This window comes from Copadichromis virginalis, linkage group LG23, assembly GCF_057382275.1.
Source record: "Copadichromis virginalis isolate Kocher_CV1m ecotype Utaka linkage group LG23, C_Virginalis_male_GT1.1, whole genome shotgun sequence".
Classification (NCBI taxonomy): domain Eukaryota; kingdom Metazoa; phylum Chordata; class Actinopteri; order Cichliformes; family Cichlidae; genus Copadichromis; species Copadichromis virginalis.
Window position 1 is genome coordinate 43,245,105 of NC_140639.1, and position 19,282 is coordinate 43,264,386.

Genomic DNA, 19,282 nt, shown 5'->3' on the forward strand with positions numbered 1-19,282 from the left:
AATGATCTGAAACACAAAACAAGCATGACAAACACAAAGACATAGGAAATCAGGAAAGCAGCAAGCACTTTTTCACACTTCTTGCGCTTTTCAGGATGGTACTTGTGAACTACTTGAGCCTCAAAGCTGAGTAGTGAATTCAAAGAACCCATTAAAAGAAAAGACTAGCACCCAAGTAGATGAAGAAGAGCAGAAGAAATGAAAAAGAAATGAAAAAAAATGAAAAAGAAATGAGAAGTTGGTCACCAGCTGACGTAGTGACTTCCGCCTTATCTTTGCAAGTCTTACTACAGTCGGCACAGAGAGAAATAATGGTCTGAAAGAACCGTTTCCTTATTATCTTCAACTAAACAAAAAACATGCATGTTATACTGCATATGATGCTAAAAAGTCTCCCCCCCCGGCACTTGTTTGCATTCAGCTCATTCGTCACTATCTCACTTGTTTGTTCTTTCACCTCTTGTGACGTGGGGCCATCAGGTCGAGCATCTTGTTAAAACTGAGCCATCTGTGTGCGTTTAACACACACACACACACACACACACACTTGTTAGACCTGACTCGATTTTCATTTCAGGTTTTCATTACATGATGCGATGTAACGTAACAAGAGCCTTTTATTGTTCCTGTCAGAGACAATCAATGATCGACTAACTTTTCCACATAATTTGCATTCTTTTAATAAAAAAGGCTAAATTGAAAAACATTTTGCGACACGCCTTAAAATCGATGGAAAGCCAAATGTTTAATCTGATGAGTAACCAGGAAGCCGTCTGTGTTCTGCGTCATGGTGATGGCGCTCCGGATGAGAGTGCCCATGCATTAACTCACATTGTGAAACCTAACAGGCAAACCGTGAGCGATGGGGTCCCGCTCCCATCAGCGTCCTGTTCTGCAGAGTCAGCTTTCCTCTGCCCGTCACCACTCTAGCCCCCCTTCTTCTGTCTCCATCACTTGTTTTCTCTTTACAACCAATGCACTTTAACTCTCCTTTCTGTCCCGCCTCCATCTCTCATCTTGTTTTCCTCCTCTTGTACCCCCCCATGCGTCCTCTGCTTTGCCTGGCGAAGAGACGCACAGCCCCGATGAACGGGGGGGCAAAACCAGAACCAGAGAGGCTCCATCATCCATTTGCTCTCTCCCTCCCTCTCATCTCCCTCTCCTGTTCTCTCTCCCTCCCTCGCCGCGGTTACGATCACTGCACTCCTGCGTGCGCTGAGATGGGAAGCACACACAGAGGGCTCATTGCAGCCCAACCGATCCAGGTGGAAAGCTGCAGAACGGACTGACTCGTCCTAAAGAGAGCAGGAGAGAGGTGCAGGGTGACCCTTGCTGTCTCTGCAGTCACTTAAGACTCTACCCCGGATGGGGCATTCAGCAAGGGTGATACTTGCTGCCGCTTGTTTCCTGTAACTGCGAGGTATTCAACAGACTTTTGCCGACTCCGGACATGGATCCAGGTTGACGCTGGATTGTCCTGGTTTTAACTGTGAGGGGAATTGGGTGTGGATTAGAATACTGATGTGGAGCACCTGAGCTTTGGGACGTAAACCTTCTGGGACATGTTTGGTTTCTCCAAGATGCCAAAGCTGTCTGGGTGAGTGCGCGTTTGGAGTTTTACACCTGGAATTCACACGTTTGCTTTCACATGGCTGCAGGTTATCATACAAATAGCCTTTTTTCAAATTTTGTGAAAGATGGACTTCTTCAAAAAAGCATGTCTCCGTTCTTATTCAAGTTTGCACCTAAAAAAGTCAGCCTTGCATTCAATTTTTGGTTTGTTTAGAAAAAACTTTCTGGACCTTTACAGTGAAGTACAGCTTGGTATCAAAGCTAAAAACAAGAGGGGATAACTAATGGAGGTTGCTGTGTCTTTGAGAGAGGTCTTTTTTTCTCCTTCTTCTGTTCTTCTATTATTTGAGTTTGAGTGACTAAGCAGTCCTTATTTGGGACTCTCCAAGGTAGCCTCTGACTTGTTTTAATATTCAGTGATAAAAAAAAAAAAGGTTTGGGGAAATGTGGAAAATGAGAGCAGGAATAGGATCACAGACTACAGTACAAGGAGTCACCGGATGTTTGAAAGGATTAGGGAAGAGATAAGCAAGAGAGGACAGACACTTACTAAAAAGGAAGGATGGTGAGCCAGGTGTGTGAGGCAAAGAAAGAGCTGAAACGAGACTGGCAAGTACTTAAAAAAGAAGCACGGGTTTTGGATCCCCTTAAATGTGCATACTTGCTGCATGTATTTGGGAGTTCACAGGTAGAAGAGTCAGACCTCATATGGGAAATCTGTTTGGAAAAAGGTTTCATGCAGTCTCACATTTTGATCTTACTAACAGGAGGATGAATTTGCAGTGTCTGCAAATGCAATGACTTTTATCAATTAAAAAAGAAAGAAAGCATTAAGTTGTTTTAAAAGTTCCACCTTAAGGCAAATATATCTTTGGTCTTTGATGTGAGTGATATTTGAACTGAGTATCTGCAGGTATCAAGCTGTTTGAATTGAGCTAATGTGTGAGGAAACATTAGAAAGCCAACTCTTTGCTTAATGTGACTCACTGTGTGTCCGTTGCTCACACTCACTGATACACATGATCCTTGATTCATGTGTCGTCACATCACTAAGTCCACCAAATGTGGCTTATGACCAGTCTTTTCAACTAATATGCAAAGTTTTTCTGTGTTTAGCATCAGAAGTACATGAATGATGGAAAAGATCTTACATCTAGAGAAGCTGGAGTATAAACTTAAGGAAAAGTTGTTGTTTTTTTTAAATATGCTGCTAAGTCATTTGGTAAACAAACACTTGCTAAGATACTTGCTAAGTCTACTTTAGCAAGTGTCTGAAAGGAAATACTACACACTGCTAGCTACTGTTCTAAAGCATTGCAAGGTAACATTAAATCTTTGACACTTTGTACAAGAAATATACCAAAGGTTTAAAATCTAAGGCTTCAGTCACACAGGTGTAGAGACTGGTCAGCAACCCTGTGGCAAACTCTGGTCACAAGGTAAAGATGTAAACCCCTTTTTGATTGCTTCAGTAGATGTGGTTGCCTGTAGTGTTTTGACATCTTGTACAAATGTTTTAACATATTTTAAAATGTACAACTTTTCCCTGTTTACATCGGTAACTGGTGTTTTAATTGCATGATTCTCAAAATGCTGTAGTAAAATGTTTCATACGTTTACCGTTAGCTCGTCCCTTCTGCAGCTGGTCCATCATGTTATTTTTTCTCCAAAAACACTTCTGTTGTCTTTTACGTCTTTTTTCCATGAGCTACTGTGCAATTTTAAAAAACATTTCCACTGCTGTGTTTTGTGTGCTTTTGCAGCATTTTTCTCAAGTTGCAGTGTATTTGACCTCTCAGGGCCACTGCAACTCACTTGTTACACTATATAGTTGGCAAGTGTTTGCAGACAAATCTGTGTCTTCCATACAAACTATGGGAGACAGCGGCAATTTACTAGCAACCAATTCAATCCAAACCAAAAGGTTGATTCTGTTCATCTGGACGTAGCCTTTTCGGTGGGATAAATGTTTCATCACTCATCCAAGTGACTTCTTCAGTCTCAGCTGACTGCAGGTTTCCCCAATCTTATAAACAGTACATTTGCACAATAACTGAAACTAGCCCACTTAATGAGCAATGGCCTGTGAGGTCAGTTCCTTGATCATTTATATGCAAATTGTCTTGACCATTGATCAACAACTACTGATCAAAGCCCACTGATCAAAGAACACTGATCAATGGCCATGAGTACCATTCACAGAGAGTTGGGGAATGGCTGCAATCACAGCATTGTAAGATGGTGAAAGATGTACCCTTTAAGTGAAGGCACCGTGCTCCTGCAGACTTTTCCAAAACACAGTATTAAACTATCCTTGTAAATCCTGAGAGCTCAACACATTCAAAATGTGCTTTTTATAAATAAAATGAAAAACATATATTTGGCGCATTTATATGAATGGATGCAATGCAGAAGCAACTGTCTACAGAGTGCATGTTTTGCACGCCATTGCATTTTCATCTTAATATGGTGTCTAATTTAAATAAATAGCTTCAATTTCCCCTCCCCGTGTTTTTCACCAGAGCAGCCAATTGCACAACTCCTTATGTTTGACTGTTTTGTCAGCCAGTCGCAATGTATGGCACATCTATTTTTACACATTGGGCTCATATATTGTAGACAGAAGGTAAAATAGCAAGAAATTAATAAAAGCATAACACTAACAGGCATCAAGAGAGTGCTGCACTTTGCGTATACCCAGATGGCTGGTGTGTATCCATGATCTGCCACAATACAGTGTCAGACCGTTCTGTTTGCAGATGGCGCACAAGCTAAATTTGCTCCATAAACTTTAATGAGTCGTGGATCTTTCATCACCTTTGAATGCTTGTTATAAATCATTCATTGTAAGACAGGCAGTAAAACAGCTGCAGCAGGTGAGGGGATCGGAGATCTTTCTGTTTCTGTTTGTTGTCTTCATTCTAATTAGGAACTAATGAGAGTTTTGTCGTCACACATCTGGCTCTATCTCAGGAACATTAACCCAGTCTGTCTTATCAAATCCAATGCATGCATTGTGAAGACAAACACAGGACCTTTATCAGTGTTTATAGGGTGGGAAAATCTTGGCTTTAGTGTGTTGGAATTTGGCAGTGAAACTAGCCAGCAGTGCTTGTTTGTGCTCTGAATATCAGATTACAGTTATCCGTGCCAAATTGCCGTCTGCTTTATGCCAGTACATGCTGCTTCTTCAGAGGGCATAGTTCCATTGTACAGAGAGCCATCTGACAAGTCATGGCACCCTAATTGTTTATTCATTTTTCAGTAATTCAAGGGCTTCATTACATAAAATGACCCATAATCCTTTAACTATTAACAATCTCGATTGCATCTTTGGAATTTCTGTTTATAATTCCACTCATTCACCCACACATAGTTGTCTGCATATGAAATATTGTCTTATTTAGTATCAGCCTTATTCCTTTGTATGGTACTGTGCAAAAGTCTCGAGCCATGCCTCATCTCTTTATGTTTAGCTTCCAAGAGGCCAGACTTTTTCTTGCTGAAAAGTACAATTAGATTTTGATCCACTATGTAATAACAAATGGAAAGTGTGTGGCTTGGGCAGAGATCGATGGTTTTCGGTATGACAACAATTCCAAAACACTGCCTATGAGGTAAAAGTATAACTGGATAGAAAAACACACAGTGGGGCACTATCAGTCCTGGATTGGCCTCCCCAGAGCCCGACTGTCAGCATTACTGAGCAGTGTGTTTCAGACTCCAAGCACATATAAATTGGAAAAAAAAGTTGAAATGTTTATTATATGTATAACATATATGCAACATTTCTTTTCTGAGAGATATTGGGGCAAAAAATAAACTAAAATCATGAAAATATAGCTTAGTTTAGCATAAAGACTAGAAACTGGTAGCACGACTTAGTTCATGACAGTGTGGGCTGACATATTTTCAAACATCCACTATGTTGCCAAAATTATTTGCTTGTCTACCCAAGCTCACATATGAACTTAACCACTTCAACTCTTCTGGTAAAGCTTGTTTTGTGGACTGGAGAGCAGTCATGCTGGAGCTATAAAAAGCCAATGCACACCAGCCCTGAACCGTTTCTGTTGACCAGAAGGGCACAAGTCCTGTGATTGCAAAAAGACTTATGGCTATATATTAATCATAAAATAATGATAAAAATAAAGTTTATTTGTGCAGCACTTAAAAAGCTAATCCATAGAAAGAAAAAAGATAAAATATCATGGAGTAAGAGATTATTGATTTGGATTTTATGTCATTGTCCTTAAAAAAAGTATAGAATGTGAAGGCATTTCCTACTTGCTGCCATAATCTGATTTTAACATACAGGATTTAGAAGAGAATCCACTGTGAGCTTGTGGCTGTGCTTATCAGAATGAATTCAAGTTGAGAAAATTAGTTGGTCCTTTCCTCTTTAACCTGTTCATTGAAAGCATTACCGGTTTCAGTTTTTAATCATTTGTTTTCTTCCACCTCCTTCCTGCCCTCCAGCATTGTCTTATTAATTCGAGGTAACGGCTGAGTACCATGTCTAGTCCTTGGCTTAAAAGGTGCAGATGAATCTAAAGTGGATTTACAAAGCAGGTTAAAATACTCATCAGTTTTTCTGTGTCTGAGTTCCAGCCGTAGAATGTTATGCTGTCTTAGTCGCAGAATGCAAAAAACTCTTATTTATTTTTACTTCTGTGTGATTGAGGCACAAAGCTTACAGTGTTTGCTTCCTAAAATTCAGAGGTGTTTGTTGGATGGCACAGAGCACATACTGTACAGTATCTCACACAAAAAAATCAAATACTGGAGAAGGAAAAATAACACCAAACTACAGGGCAACCACCCCCACTCAATTTCTCCCTTTCTCACTCTCTGCCTATAACCCTTAAAGTTGCACGTTTTTCTTGATTTGAGTCTGGATAATCCTCCTAAGGGATTTGGTCGGTGATCACTGCGTGGGGTGGGGGTGGTGAGGGGCTGTGCCACATATCTCTCTCTTTCTCTTACCTCTCTGTCTGCTTCATATCGCAGCCCATCCATCCACTTATCCATGTACTTTACCAGCTTGTAATTTAAACCAGGCACAGGTCGGCTTCGCAGGTGACCTGCACCTTTCAAATTGAAAGTGAGGTTGTTTCTGAGTTTATCAGTGTGTTGACATCTACTTTAAGATGTTTTTTGTTTATCTTAACATGTGATGTTGTGATGTTTTTCTTTTCCCCCTATTTCAGACGTTTAATTTCATCCCGGTCTATTACACATTAGTTATCTGTCAGTGCTTATTTGATAAAAGATACAAGCTCTGAAATGAAATGCTTTAATCAGTCCTGCATTCCGAACAGTGTCTTCTGCAGGGATTCATTTCCTGGTGAACACTAATGTTCTCTTGTGCCGTGATTACCACATTTTCTTTCCCATAATTCCATTCATTTCTCACAGCAGATAATACTGAATGGCTGTAGTGATGCGCGTCAGCTTCCGCCCCTCTTTGACGTGAGCCCCCAAATTCGATCTGTTATGCAAATGAAGTTTAACTCTCTCTCTCTTTTTTTTCAGATTGTAATTTCCCCCGTCTCTGCCTCACAAAAACAAATGGTTTTCAGAGCAAGCAGTTACACTTTTATTTTCAAATCACATTGAAACTGAAAAATAACATGCAGCGCGCATCAGTGACGCAAAAAGTGACGTTTTCATTGAGTTTCGCCCAGAGATGTGCGTCATGCATTTTGCAGATGTGATGCAGAAGCATCTGTTTCTCTTTTAGCTCTTTCATGTGTTATGTGTTCTGCATGGAAGCCTTGATAAGGATGCTTGGCGTGTTATTTAATGACACATGGGCACATAGGTCTCTGCTGTATCAGTGGATAACGGCCTTTTTGCCAGCCTATTTGCTGAGACCACCTTCTCATTTCCCTAACGCCAGTTTGCAATACTCAGGTGATAAGTGAGGTGTGTTAGGTGAATAATAAACTCTTAACCATAGTTAAACATTAGTTAGAAATATGCAAAGATTGGTCATCACAGTTGAAACAGAAATGTGCACAATGATTACACATCTTGGCATTATTTTAAGTGTAGCTATGAAAAACATTTAGCATAAAACCACTCCACATTATCTTAAAATCAGCCTATATGCCAATGATATCTTGTTATATATAGCAAGTCGACCATTTGTATACTACCTAATCATAACAATAACCATACAACCCAATCCATTTATTTATCTCAGAATCTATATTTTAACATGACCAAAAGTAAAAATTTAAACTCAGTTTAACTCAGTTTACTTTACCGTCACTCCCTTTAAACTGACTCCACCGTTTGTTAATCCACCAGGACATAAACTGCATTGAAAAGACAAACAATCTACGATTAAAATAACTACACTCTAAAACAGTATGACACTGAATTTTTACTACTTTCCTGTCCACCAACTTAACTACATTTCCCACTGGATAAACATCTCTATTACTCCTTGGATTGACATTGAACACACCATCTGCAAGTGTCTCTCCATTCAGCATAATGCATTTCTGTATTAATCAATTAACTCCCACAGCTGCTTCAGATTTACACTATAAACACACCCTTCACTGCCTGCTGGAAGCAAATTGCATACTTAACCTGAAAGTATGGCCTTCTACTTATGCTTTCTGTTTAAAATCAATAAAGAGCTCATTAACGTCCCTGCATGGAAATGGAGGGGGGTGACCATTATAGGCCCCCTTTCCAGTGCTAGCTCTGTCGTGACCTTTGACCTTACTTAAGCATGCATACAGCATAGCCCAATATTGTCACTTTTAGATCTACTATTTTAAGAAGAAAATGTGTTTTTTAAATACACTTCTCAGCAAGTCATTTTAACCCTTATAATAAACCCAGATATATTCTGTGAATAGTTCTCAATCTTCAAGCTGATTGGGTTTATTCAGTGGCCATACTGGTTCTTTGTTTCTTCTTCTTTTTCTTCTTTTCTCAGCAGCTTCCTTTCATGGTCACCTGAATCATCTGCCTCCATCTCACCCCATCTCTTGAATCCCTCAGCCATGTGCTCCTTCACTACATCCATGAATCTTCTCTGTGGTCATGCACTTTTCCTTCTTCCTGGGAGCTCCTTTGTCCAATATAGCCTTCGTTTGCACATCTGTAAACCACTGGAAACTAAACCATCCTCTTTAGCTTTGTCTCCAAAACAACTCAACCCGAGCTGTCTCTCTGATGTACTGGTTTCTAATCTTGTCCATCCTGCTCACTCCCAATTAAAATCTTAGTGTCTTCAACTTTGTCACCTCCAGCTCAGCTTCCTGTCTTTTTGTCAGTGTAAATCCAACCTATCCACCATAGTGGGTCTCACCACGATCTTTTAAACCATCCCTGCTGCTATCCTGTCACAAATTACTCCCAAAACTCATCCACCCGACTTCCTTGTACAGCACCGCAGTTCATCTCCTGGCACCCCATCATATGCGTTCTCTAGATCCACAAAGACACAAAGCAGCTCCTTCTGACCTTTACCAAACACAAATGAACTCACTTGTACACCTCAGAATTGCTTCTGAGCTTCTGAGCATTTACTCTATTCTTAAGCCTGTGGCCTTTGAACCTACACACACAAAAAAACAGTGTATGCACATTGTGACCATCAGTGCCTCACGCCAACTTGATAATGGCGTGTGTGTCCTTGCATGTCTATGAGAGCAACAGGAATGACTGCTTGCATCACGTAAATACAGATATTGTTCTTCTATAAAAATCTATTTTAAGCTATATAAAACAAAAACTTTGACTAGTATATTTTTGCTTCACTCCTCTCTGACAACCAGAAACTAAAGCAGTCATGAGTCATGTTGTGAGTTGTAAGCTTCTGAGCTTCATAGACCACAGCACTTGTACAGAATGTTCCACTGCAGTGGACTACTGCTACTACTGCTTCCATGCATTCTGGCTCTGCACATGCTTAGTATTCCCCTCTCACCTTCAGTCTTCCTTTCAGTCAATATTTCCTCATTTACAATCCCACAGCATCTACAAATCTTCAACTTCAGCTTCAGCAGTGGCCGAGGGAAAAAACAAACAAACCCCAAAACATATTACTCAACTGGAAAGACAGAACAAAGTTATCTATAAGCTACCGCCCTGATATGTTTACAGGCCGTACACATAGCTCTCGTCAGCTCTAAAGGACAATCTCCCACCTGATCTCCATCCTGGCAGCTGATTTCTCTCCACGCCGCTTCGCTCAGGCAGATACGTCAACTCAAAACAACAAATAATCCCACCTCAGACACACAGATATACACCAGCACACAACACAGTTTTCACAATCTTAATAACTTATCTTTCTGTTCTTTTTCCATAAATTCTCTTTTTGCAAATACATTTTTAAAAAGTAGAACAACACATCCTTTTTTCCGAGCGGACGGTTAATAATTCATCACTTTGGCTTTGGTTTTACTCCGTGCACTGAGCGATTCTGAGGCCCTAGCAGGAAAAGCAAAGTGCAAAACATCTTGTATGTTGCATGTTTTCAAATTCCTGTCTCAGTCAAGCACCGGGAAACAAATAAATCAAACATGACAGCAAAATGTGCACTTGACGAGTGCTTGTCGTTTATCTTTAACGTCAAATGTACAAGTGGGGAAATGTTTTTATGAAGTTACATAAACTTGTTATGCACTTGCATTGAGCGTGTCGTTTCCTATTATGATGAGGGGTTTCCTACGTCAGTGTCACATACTGTAATTTGACTCAATTCGTTCATCTGCTAATTCATTTAGTCAAAGAATCCGATTCAGTGAAGGTTAAATGGAATTTTAAAAAATCCTGTTACAGTCAGTGAGTAAAACAGAAGCTAAAGATAAACCAAACCCTGAGTTCAGCCAGTTGTTTGTTTGCTAATACGTGTGTTTTCAAAAAAGAGGCTAGTGGAAGCATTAGTTCTGCTCCAAATACTGACACATAATACATAAGTGCCAATGTGTACTCTCAGAGCAGCACACCAAATGTACTGTAAGCCTGCCGTACAGTTCGCACACATGAGCCCTCACATCACACAGCCTCGTGTGATGGTATAAACACACAGTCCTTTCCCTACTGACTGAGCACCGCTATTATTTCCCCTAATTAGCTTTAAATGAATTGACTAATTGAATTTCAGGTAAATTGAAAAACCGAACCAAACATTTTAATCGTGTCAGTGCGAGGCTGGTTGAAAATGTATCAAAGTTACTGTGGAGTTAAATTTTTTCACGTGTCCCTGCAACAAACTGGAAGCCGAGGAAAACTCCATAATGTTGGGTTCAGAACAGCTGACACGTGAAACCCGAAACAAACCGCAAAGCAAACTCCTAGCAAGGCACTCAATCAAAATCTGTGGTGTTATAAGGTATTACAGACCCTCTTTTACCCCTTTTTATGGGTCAACTATCACAAATGGCAACTGTTATGAAAAATGATTCCACATAAGACCAGACTGGTGCTTCAATTCAGTTTTATTTATATAGAAACCAAATCACAACAACAGTTGCCTCGAGGCGCAAACTGATATTACTGAGTTTATTGTATTTTTTGTTGCTTACACTTCTATGACTTCTGCATATACATTATAAAATACGCACACAGTTTCTGTAGTCATCAGAAATAGTTGTCCAGGCTTCTTGAGGACATTTAAAGCTCTTTTTTAGATGTTGGCTGGCGTTCTCTCTCAAGATGATTCCACACCGCTGCAATAATGTTGACGCCCAAGCTCTTGGGAGCCCAATCCATGACTGATAGTGTTTTTTTTCTATCCAGGTATGCTTTAATACATTTTAAGATTATTTTCAGACAGAAAAATTGCTAGATGCTGGATCAATATCTGATGGTACTTTTCTGTGTTCATTATTCCATCCATTTTCATAAGATCCCAAGCACTACTGGCTGAAATGCGGCCCCAAAATGTGTTTCCTTTCTCAAGAATGGCTTCATGACAGCCACCCTTCCACTGAGACATTACTGATGAAGTATAAACAGTAGATGGATCAACTGAAAGGTCACATGTGACACAGATCCTGTGTCAAATCTTTGCTGGATTATTTCCTATTTCTTAAGGAAAGGACTTTCAGGTACTGCTCATCTGCTGTAGATAGCTTTTAGGCCTGTCACTTCTTCTTTTGTCTCTCATTTGTTCAGTGCCCTCAAATTTATTTAAGGGCACACTGCACACAGTGCCGAGATATGCCAAGTTTTCGGCTAGTAGCTCTCTGGGACTCACCTGTCAAACTAGGCTGTCTTTGGCATCAATTAGAAATGGGGAAACATCTGTTCTGTGACAGGCTGATAGTAACAAAGTGCCTAAAGATACAATTTAAAATTGGTTCATTGCTAAGTCGCCTGCTGTGTGTAACCACAACACTGGTTCATCCCTTTAGTTAGGTGGCTTTTTATGCTTGAGTGATTTGTAGGTCAGACATTACAAAGAAAAAACAGTCCTCTGAAAATAGTCAGGTACACGCTGGAGACTGGAAATGAGTTAAACAGAGATCAAGTAGCTTTATCGTCATTTGTGACTTGACATGTCGTCATGTGTGAAATATATAAGTTGCCGTTTCATCAGACAGTCATGTTCTCCAGGTCCTTTGTTCCACCTGGCACAATAATAAGCGCATGGTTTTCTGGGCATTGTGTTCCCAGTTGACCAGAAAAGCATGTAACACTCCAACAGCATCTGGATTTAAGAGAAGAATGAAAGCTCACTGCACCTCATTACACAGCAGATTCTCAATATGTGGAGTTAGAATTCTTTCAACATAGTTTAGCATTAGATCATAAATATAGGGGAGCAACTCTTTTGTCTGTAAAAACTTGTTGCATTTTTGCCATTTTTGTTAAGAAAAGATTTTTGATGGGAGCACTTGTGGCTTCATCACTGTGATGGGATTCATCCGTTACGTTATTATCAACGGCATAAACTACTTGATTGCAGTTTTTATTTTCTGTCTCTGTCTGGGGGGTTTTTTTGTGCCATTTTTTTTGTGTAAATACAATCTGAGAGTGGAGAGAGATTTTCTTTCGGAAATTATGATTCAAGAAGCGAGACATGACCATAAGTGTTCCTTATTCATCCTAATGATCCCCATTCTCCCGAGTAATCTTATTTAGGGAGCGTTCGAGGGTATTTTTAGCCTGTGGAATTATGCTTCATTGTTGGGTGCAGATGTTCCAGTCAGATATAATGTTTTGCAGCCCGCGTGTGTTTTGACGTGGACTGAATGCACCCGGTGACGAACGGCTTTGCTCGATCGTATTTAGCGCCGTACATTTGCACATTCTGCAGCTATGGATTCTTTTCACACACGCTCCCTCGCTCGCTCTCCCTCTAACCTTTCCAATTGACTTGAACCAAATAGACGGAGAGTAGTCGAGGCTTTGCATCACGCGAGAGCCGCCAACCAACCAGAAACATAGTGATAGTGAAACTCCCCACAGGCATGGCCTCAGTTAAGAGCATAAAGAGCTCTGACACAGGGCGGAATGGATTTTAAGAAGATCTAGAACAAATACAAATGATTAAAACCAATTTTAGGAAATGCATACTTACAGAAATGATGCAGTTATTACAATTACAGAAACGTACATAATTATTTCATACGTGTGGTTTTCTGAGAATCTAAGAGCAAACCAGTTTCACTTGACTTTTAATTTCCAGAATATTCAATTGTTTTAAATGTGGAGTATTTCTTGAACCTTCTGCCATAGCAAAAAGAAACATTAAAAATGTATTTTTATATATGAGTTTTAAATTGTATCATATTTACAAATTTTTTGCTTAAAAATATATTGTCCAATCTGGGAGGAATCAGACTGGTCATCTAGAAGTCTCAAAAACCGAATAACATTGATATACTAAGGCTTATAAAACATTTCAAGGGCTTTGGTCGTCACAAAGTGTGAAAATAAGCTGACTGGTGAGTATAATTACCTCTGCCCCAGTGTTTAAGCATCTTCTTACTCTTGGTTCGGCAGCCATAAGGGTGCAAACTGCCATCAAAATGCTGAATCTCATTACAGGTTTTGGTTTTCTCTTCTAGCTCAACACATACAGTAAAGTTAAAGCAATTAAAGTTAAATTAAGGCTTTGGCAATTATTCTAACTTCAGACAACACCGGCGCTTTGTGATGTGGAATAAAATCTCTGTAATCATCCTAGTTTTGCCCTCGGTGAGTTCAAGTGATACTCCAGAGGGTGTTTCGGCCAAATGCAGAAATCATTGATCCACCGGCAGAAATATCAGGAGGGGGAGATACAGGAGAGGTGGAGGAAGATCTCAGCCTGGGCGTTTACCGTCTTATGTAGTCTGGAAGATGTGTGGATGGTGGGGTGGGTGCAGTTTTCTCTGTGGTGGGGTTGGGTGGACTGTCCAGGGCTCTGTGGAGCCGGAGGGCGCTACTGCACTGGGCCCCGGTCTGATGGGCCTGGGCCCCCCTTCCCTGGCGGGTCGCGAAGGGTGGGAGTGCCTACTGGGGTCAGCGGGGGAGCTGGCCCCAGGGAGGGGTTACCTGCCCCTCCCTTCCTTCCCTCCCCATCTCCAGCTGCCTCCCTCTTCCCGCTCCTCCACAACCACCCACACATGCAGGGCCTTGGAGTGGGGGTATGTCCCCCCCCCCCCCCCCTTCTGGCTGCCTCTGCCTCAATTTTATCCCACAACTTAGACATTCACATTACTCACACTCTCATTACACATACATATAGGATCTTGGGGGTGGGCACAATCACGGAGTCCAAATTACCATCAGGGTGTATACCTCACCCCTGACGTCGTTGCCCACCTCTCAATTTTAAATACACTTAGTCATTGAGGGCTAGCAGGAGGGACTATGCGCTTACCTGCTGCTCCTTGGCAGGTAGCTCCATGCCCTCCTGGGTTTTAATTGCACCTTAGAACACATATGCATCAACACTACAATGAGCGGGTGGAGGGAGGTTTGGAGTCTTCTCTCACCCCCATTCTCTGCGGCCTGCTGGAGCGGGAGGGCTAGTAGGAGGAGTTGGCCGTCCGACTGCGGTCTGGGGTGTGGGGCCTCCCTGCTGCTGCGGAGTCGGGGTGGTCTGCCTCTCCCCACCGCAGGGAAAAGGGTAACACCACCTGGGTCTGGGTGCAATTCCCCCCTCCAGGGGCAAGGGTACCTAGACCCGGTTTGTAGAGTACGCTTGGGGAGTGTGATTGTGTGTACAACGTCTCTTTATGTCTGTCTCCACGTTGGTTGAGTGTGGAGTAAGTGCATATGAGAGCATGAGGGTGGGAATGGATGTTTGTGTCTGTGTGTGCCTGTATGTCTGTGTCTATATGTCAGGTTGGGTATCAGACGCCACCTCTCTGGGGACACCTCAGGCCCTCCAAGGTTTGGAGGCCTATCTCCACCCACCACCACTTCCCCTGCCGGTGGCGGACTCCCTCAGGTGTCGGTGTGTTGGTGGTTCTTTGTGTCTGGGGGTGGGCGTCCGGGTACACACCGGCTCACTCCTTGGCGGCCGCTTGTCGGGGCCTGGGGCCTGGGGCTCGCTCGGGCCCCTTTGGAGGTGGGGTGCCCCCGGCCTCTCGGCCTGGGGCTCGGTCACTCAGGCACAGCTGGGGGCCGGCGGAGCTCACGGGTGCGTCACTGCAGCTCCCCCTGACTTCTGCTCCGCGGCTGCTGGGCGAGCCCTCATCTGGGACTCTCCTCAGCTCTTACTGGAACAGTGGCGCGGCTGCCCCTCTGTTGGTCTTCCATGGTCTCTTGTGTTCTGGGGGCCTCTGGATGTCTGGAGTTTTGATCTCCTCCATACCCGCTTCACACCCTGGAGGACAGGGCTGTGGCCCCCCCACACTCCCTAGCAGATCATTACATGGAGAAACCTTTGGAATGCAAGCATGCTGATCCACACAGGTATGCACACATGGGTATTCACAGACGCGGACTAAAGCTTTCTTGGCTGCTGCCTCAAAGCACACTGTGCGCTGTCTATCTTGCGTGCTGCACAATATCGTTTATTATTTAGTAAATATTGATATCTATGACTAGCTAGTTTATTGTGATGGTGCTTTGTTTTCTCTATTATTATGTTGCTCTTTGTTGTTTGCTGTCTCCTCTGTTTGTTTGTTTTTGTTTGTTTTTTTTTTTTTCTCCATACAGGTGACCCAGGAGTTCTTTTTTTTTTTTTCTCTCTCTTCCCCCCCCCCTTCTCACCGTCTCTTCTCCCCTTTGGTTTTCTTTCTTTCTCTCATTCATTCCCCCTGTCCTATTTATTAAAAAAAAAAAAAAAGACAAAGGATGAACTGAAGCTCTGCCATCACGTAATGCCGCATACTGCTGTTTCTGATGTCATTTAGAAAAAAAAAAAAAAAAAGAAATATCATGTTAAAAACTATCATTTCTAACTTGCTCTGCTACCCTTTTGTATTTTCTGCCCCTTGATTCCACAGAGCTCTACGTGACATTTACAGAGAATCAATGAGGTGTTGTGTTGTGGACTCTGTTGTCCAACAGAGACGCACCGCTGTGCCGCAAAGGTTGAAAAGCGACGCTGTAAAGTGTTTTGGGTCTGCTGCTGATACAGAGGACGCTATCTGCGTGCCACACTTTGACACAGTGTAGACACAAGAACAAGCATCACCGTTATCTTGTCCAGAAACAACTTAAGGCATTACACTTGTTCTCTGTTGTCCTTGTAGTTGCTCTGTTTTTGTTCTTCAGACTTATTACTGAAGAACAGTAATAAGTCTTTCCTAATCACAGTTTTACTTATTGACTACTGACTTTATTTGGTCCAGAATGAGTGGTTAATGAATAAAGGGGAACCATCTATATCGGAACATTTGAGGTAATATATGATCTAAAGCTATACTTGTTGCTAAACAGGCATTCAATTCAATTCAATTTTATTTATATAGCGCCAAATCACAACATAAGTCGCCTCAAGGCGCTTCATAGATACAGAGAAAAACCCAACAATCATATGACCCCCTATGAGCAGGCACTTTGGCAACAGTGGGAAGGAAAAACTCCCTTTTAACAGGAAGAAACCTCCGGCAGAACCAGGCTCAGGGAGGGGCGGCCATCTGCTGCGACCGGTTGGGGTGAGAGAAGGAAGACCTCCTGTTGAGCTGTAGGAGTCATGCTGCCTATTGATCTTTGTTTCAGCTCCCATTTTCAACACACTAAGATGACCCTGTTAGCTCATCAAGCTTTGGCTTACACAGAGCCCATAGTGCAGATGCCCTTTTACATTTATATTACTTCGCAAGAATTCAAAATGTATATTTACACAGGTATGGGGTTGGCATGTTAAAACCAAGCAAACTTCATGTTTTATTTACAGCACTTCCTGTGTAAGTGTTGTACATGGAGTAGACGCATTAAAATCCAATAAAAGAATCATTAACACAACGCAAAAATATAAAAATTCTCATGGGACCCTGAGGGGGAACATTATAGGGCATGTTTTGTTAAAACGTAAAGAAAAGCCCAGGTGAGCTTTCAGCCCCTTTTTAGAAACTAAAGCTTTACGTCCTGTCTTATCTTACTTCTGTTTAATAAGACAGCAACTGATTTGTGATTCTCAAGTATTCATTATAGCTCATTGCTGTATTACCACAGATTGCCAACTTTCAGCAGACTGATGGCTCTGAGTTGTTCTCATTTGAAGATGGCAACTGACTGTGAGTGGTTGCAGACTTGGTCCCCATTTTTCAAAACAATCATCTCACTGGAAACAATGTTTCAATTTCAATAATTACTGTGATCATGCTGTGGTCTTCAACCACTGTTGTCCTGAGTGTGACTCTGTCATCAGAGAACTGTTAGGGCAGGATGACAAACCCATTTTACAGCATGGGCCACATACAGCCCACTTTGATCTTAAGTGGGCTGAACGACCAGCAGAACTCCACCTTCCTTGTTTATTCATCATCAACTACTTTGGTATAGTATTAATGACAATGAGTGAGGTCTTTATCAACAGGAAAAGCTGCAAAACTTGTGAAAATATAGTTAAAAGTCTAAAAAATCTATGCCCTCCTTCACATTTTCGAAAACTGTCCAGTGGGCCAGACTTTGCCAGGTCATTTAAGGACCTTACGTTTGATACTCATATCTAGGAGGATGCTAGTAAGGCATCCTCCTAGATATGAGTAACTAAAAAGTGCACATGGGTGTTCACCCACCATATGCTTTCCATCTTAACTCCCTCACTGGGATCTTGAGCTTTCATCAGTGATCTCCTCATGTCTTATAACTGGACACTCCCTTGTAGAAATGTGACATTTCCACAAACTGACGCTTGCCAAATGCTGTAAAATGACATTTGGCAGTGCAGTTAAAGGCAGTCCCTGAGCAGAGATCTGTGTATAAATGCGTGTTTTTTATTGCAGTTAATCTTTACACAGGGAGAGGACGGGGCGTCCTCGCTTTGACTAAAGCTGCAAAGACGCAGAAAAGATAAAGAATGAGCAAACAAATAGCCGTGAAGCCCTTAAAAAGAGTTTACCCAATGTGGCATTTGTTGAGGCTGCTGTCACGCTTTCTGAGGTGATACCCGTGGCCTGCTTTCCAGCACAAGCTTCATTGTTAAATGAGGCAGCCGGACAGCTGTGATTGATGCAGCTGACTGTGTACATATTGACATAACCCTGACATCTCTGTCTGCTTATACAACGCGTATGTGCATCGACTTGAACGGCGAGCATTCACATTCTGTAGGCGCCGTGGAATAAGACGGGAGCTGTCCCTGGTCCTGAAGTTGTCTGAGTGGCAAGCCTGAATAGGAGCAGCTCCCCCGCCTGCCTGCTTTGATGTCTTTGTTTGGAGTAGCATTTTTTTATGGCGAGCTATTAATTGATTCCATCATCACAGGCTGTTGGCATGTTTCCACATCAGTGAGACTAATGAGGGTTTGTAACGAGCCCGGTTTCATCTCCGAAGGACAGAATGATGCGAATCAAACTGATAACTGCAAGTAAAGTTCAGCATTTATTATGATCGGCGGGGACAATTTGTTTGCAGAGGGATGGCTTTATTGTGCACCACTGCGGCACGGCATGGCACCCGAAATCCAATGGTCACCCGCAACCATAAAACAGCAGAAGAGCAGTGACTCACTGCTTCGGCAGTTAGTGCGGCTAGGCTACAGACCGAGCAGCTTGGTTGGCTGACGGGGAAATACAAATGATTGTATCTGGTCGTTTAGAGTCATGGCAGCCTGAGAGGACATGGTCAAAACGAAATAAATCACCTTATTGTTAGAGAAAAAAACATTTTGATAAATGGCTTTAACACCAGCCTCTTCCAGTCCACTGAAAATTGCTGCAGATTATTTTTCAGTGATTTATGTAGCTCTGGTGTTGTTGCTCACAAACAGCAAAACAGTCATATTATAGCTTATTTGTTTGTGTAACTGCAAATTGTGACAGCAGCTTCCTGTTCCAGACACTGGTATGAAAGGTAGTAGCAACCAACGTGTAAAGGTGACAGGTCTAGGCCAGGTTGGGCTGTTCTAAGCGAGATGCACAAAAACATGGTCAGGCTACAGTTTATCTGGGGATAGATGATAAGCATGATTGGGAGGTTGTGATGTTGGATGGTTGTAAAGTTGTTGGTTGGAAGGTAAGCAGGGATCATCTGGATGTATTAATTCATTAACCGTGGAGTTGATGAGTCAATAAAATACTTCTTCCTGCATTCATTGAATTTGCATATGTGTAACTTCTATGAGTTT

At 42.0% G+C, this 19,282-nt stretch overlaps 1 protein-coding gene across 1 annotated transcript in view; it reads left to right on the forward strand.

Annotated features, from left to right (window-relative positions):
- The first annotated feature begins 955 nt into the window (after window positions 1-955).
- Window positions 956-19,282, forward strand: part of LOC146681673 (FERM and PDZ domain-containing protein 4-like) — a 75,167-nt gene continuing 56,840 nt past the window's right edge. Inside the window, exon 1 of the mRNA XM_085448107.1 lies at window positions 956-1,597. Within this exon, the coding sequence (XP_085304233.1) occupies window positions 1,563-1,597 (35 nt within the window). The 5' untranslated portion in view covers window positions 956-1,562. The remainder of the gene's footprint in view (window positions 1,598-19,282) is intronic.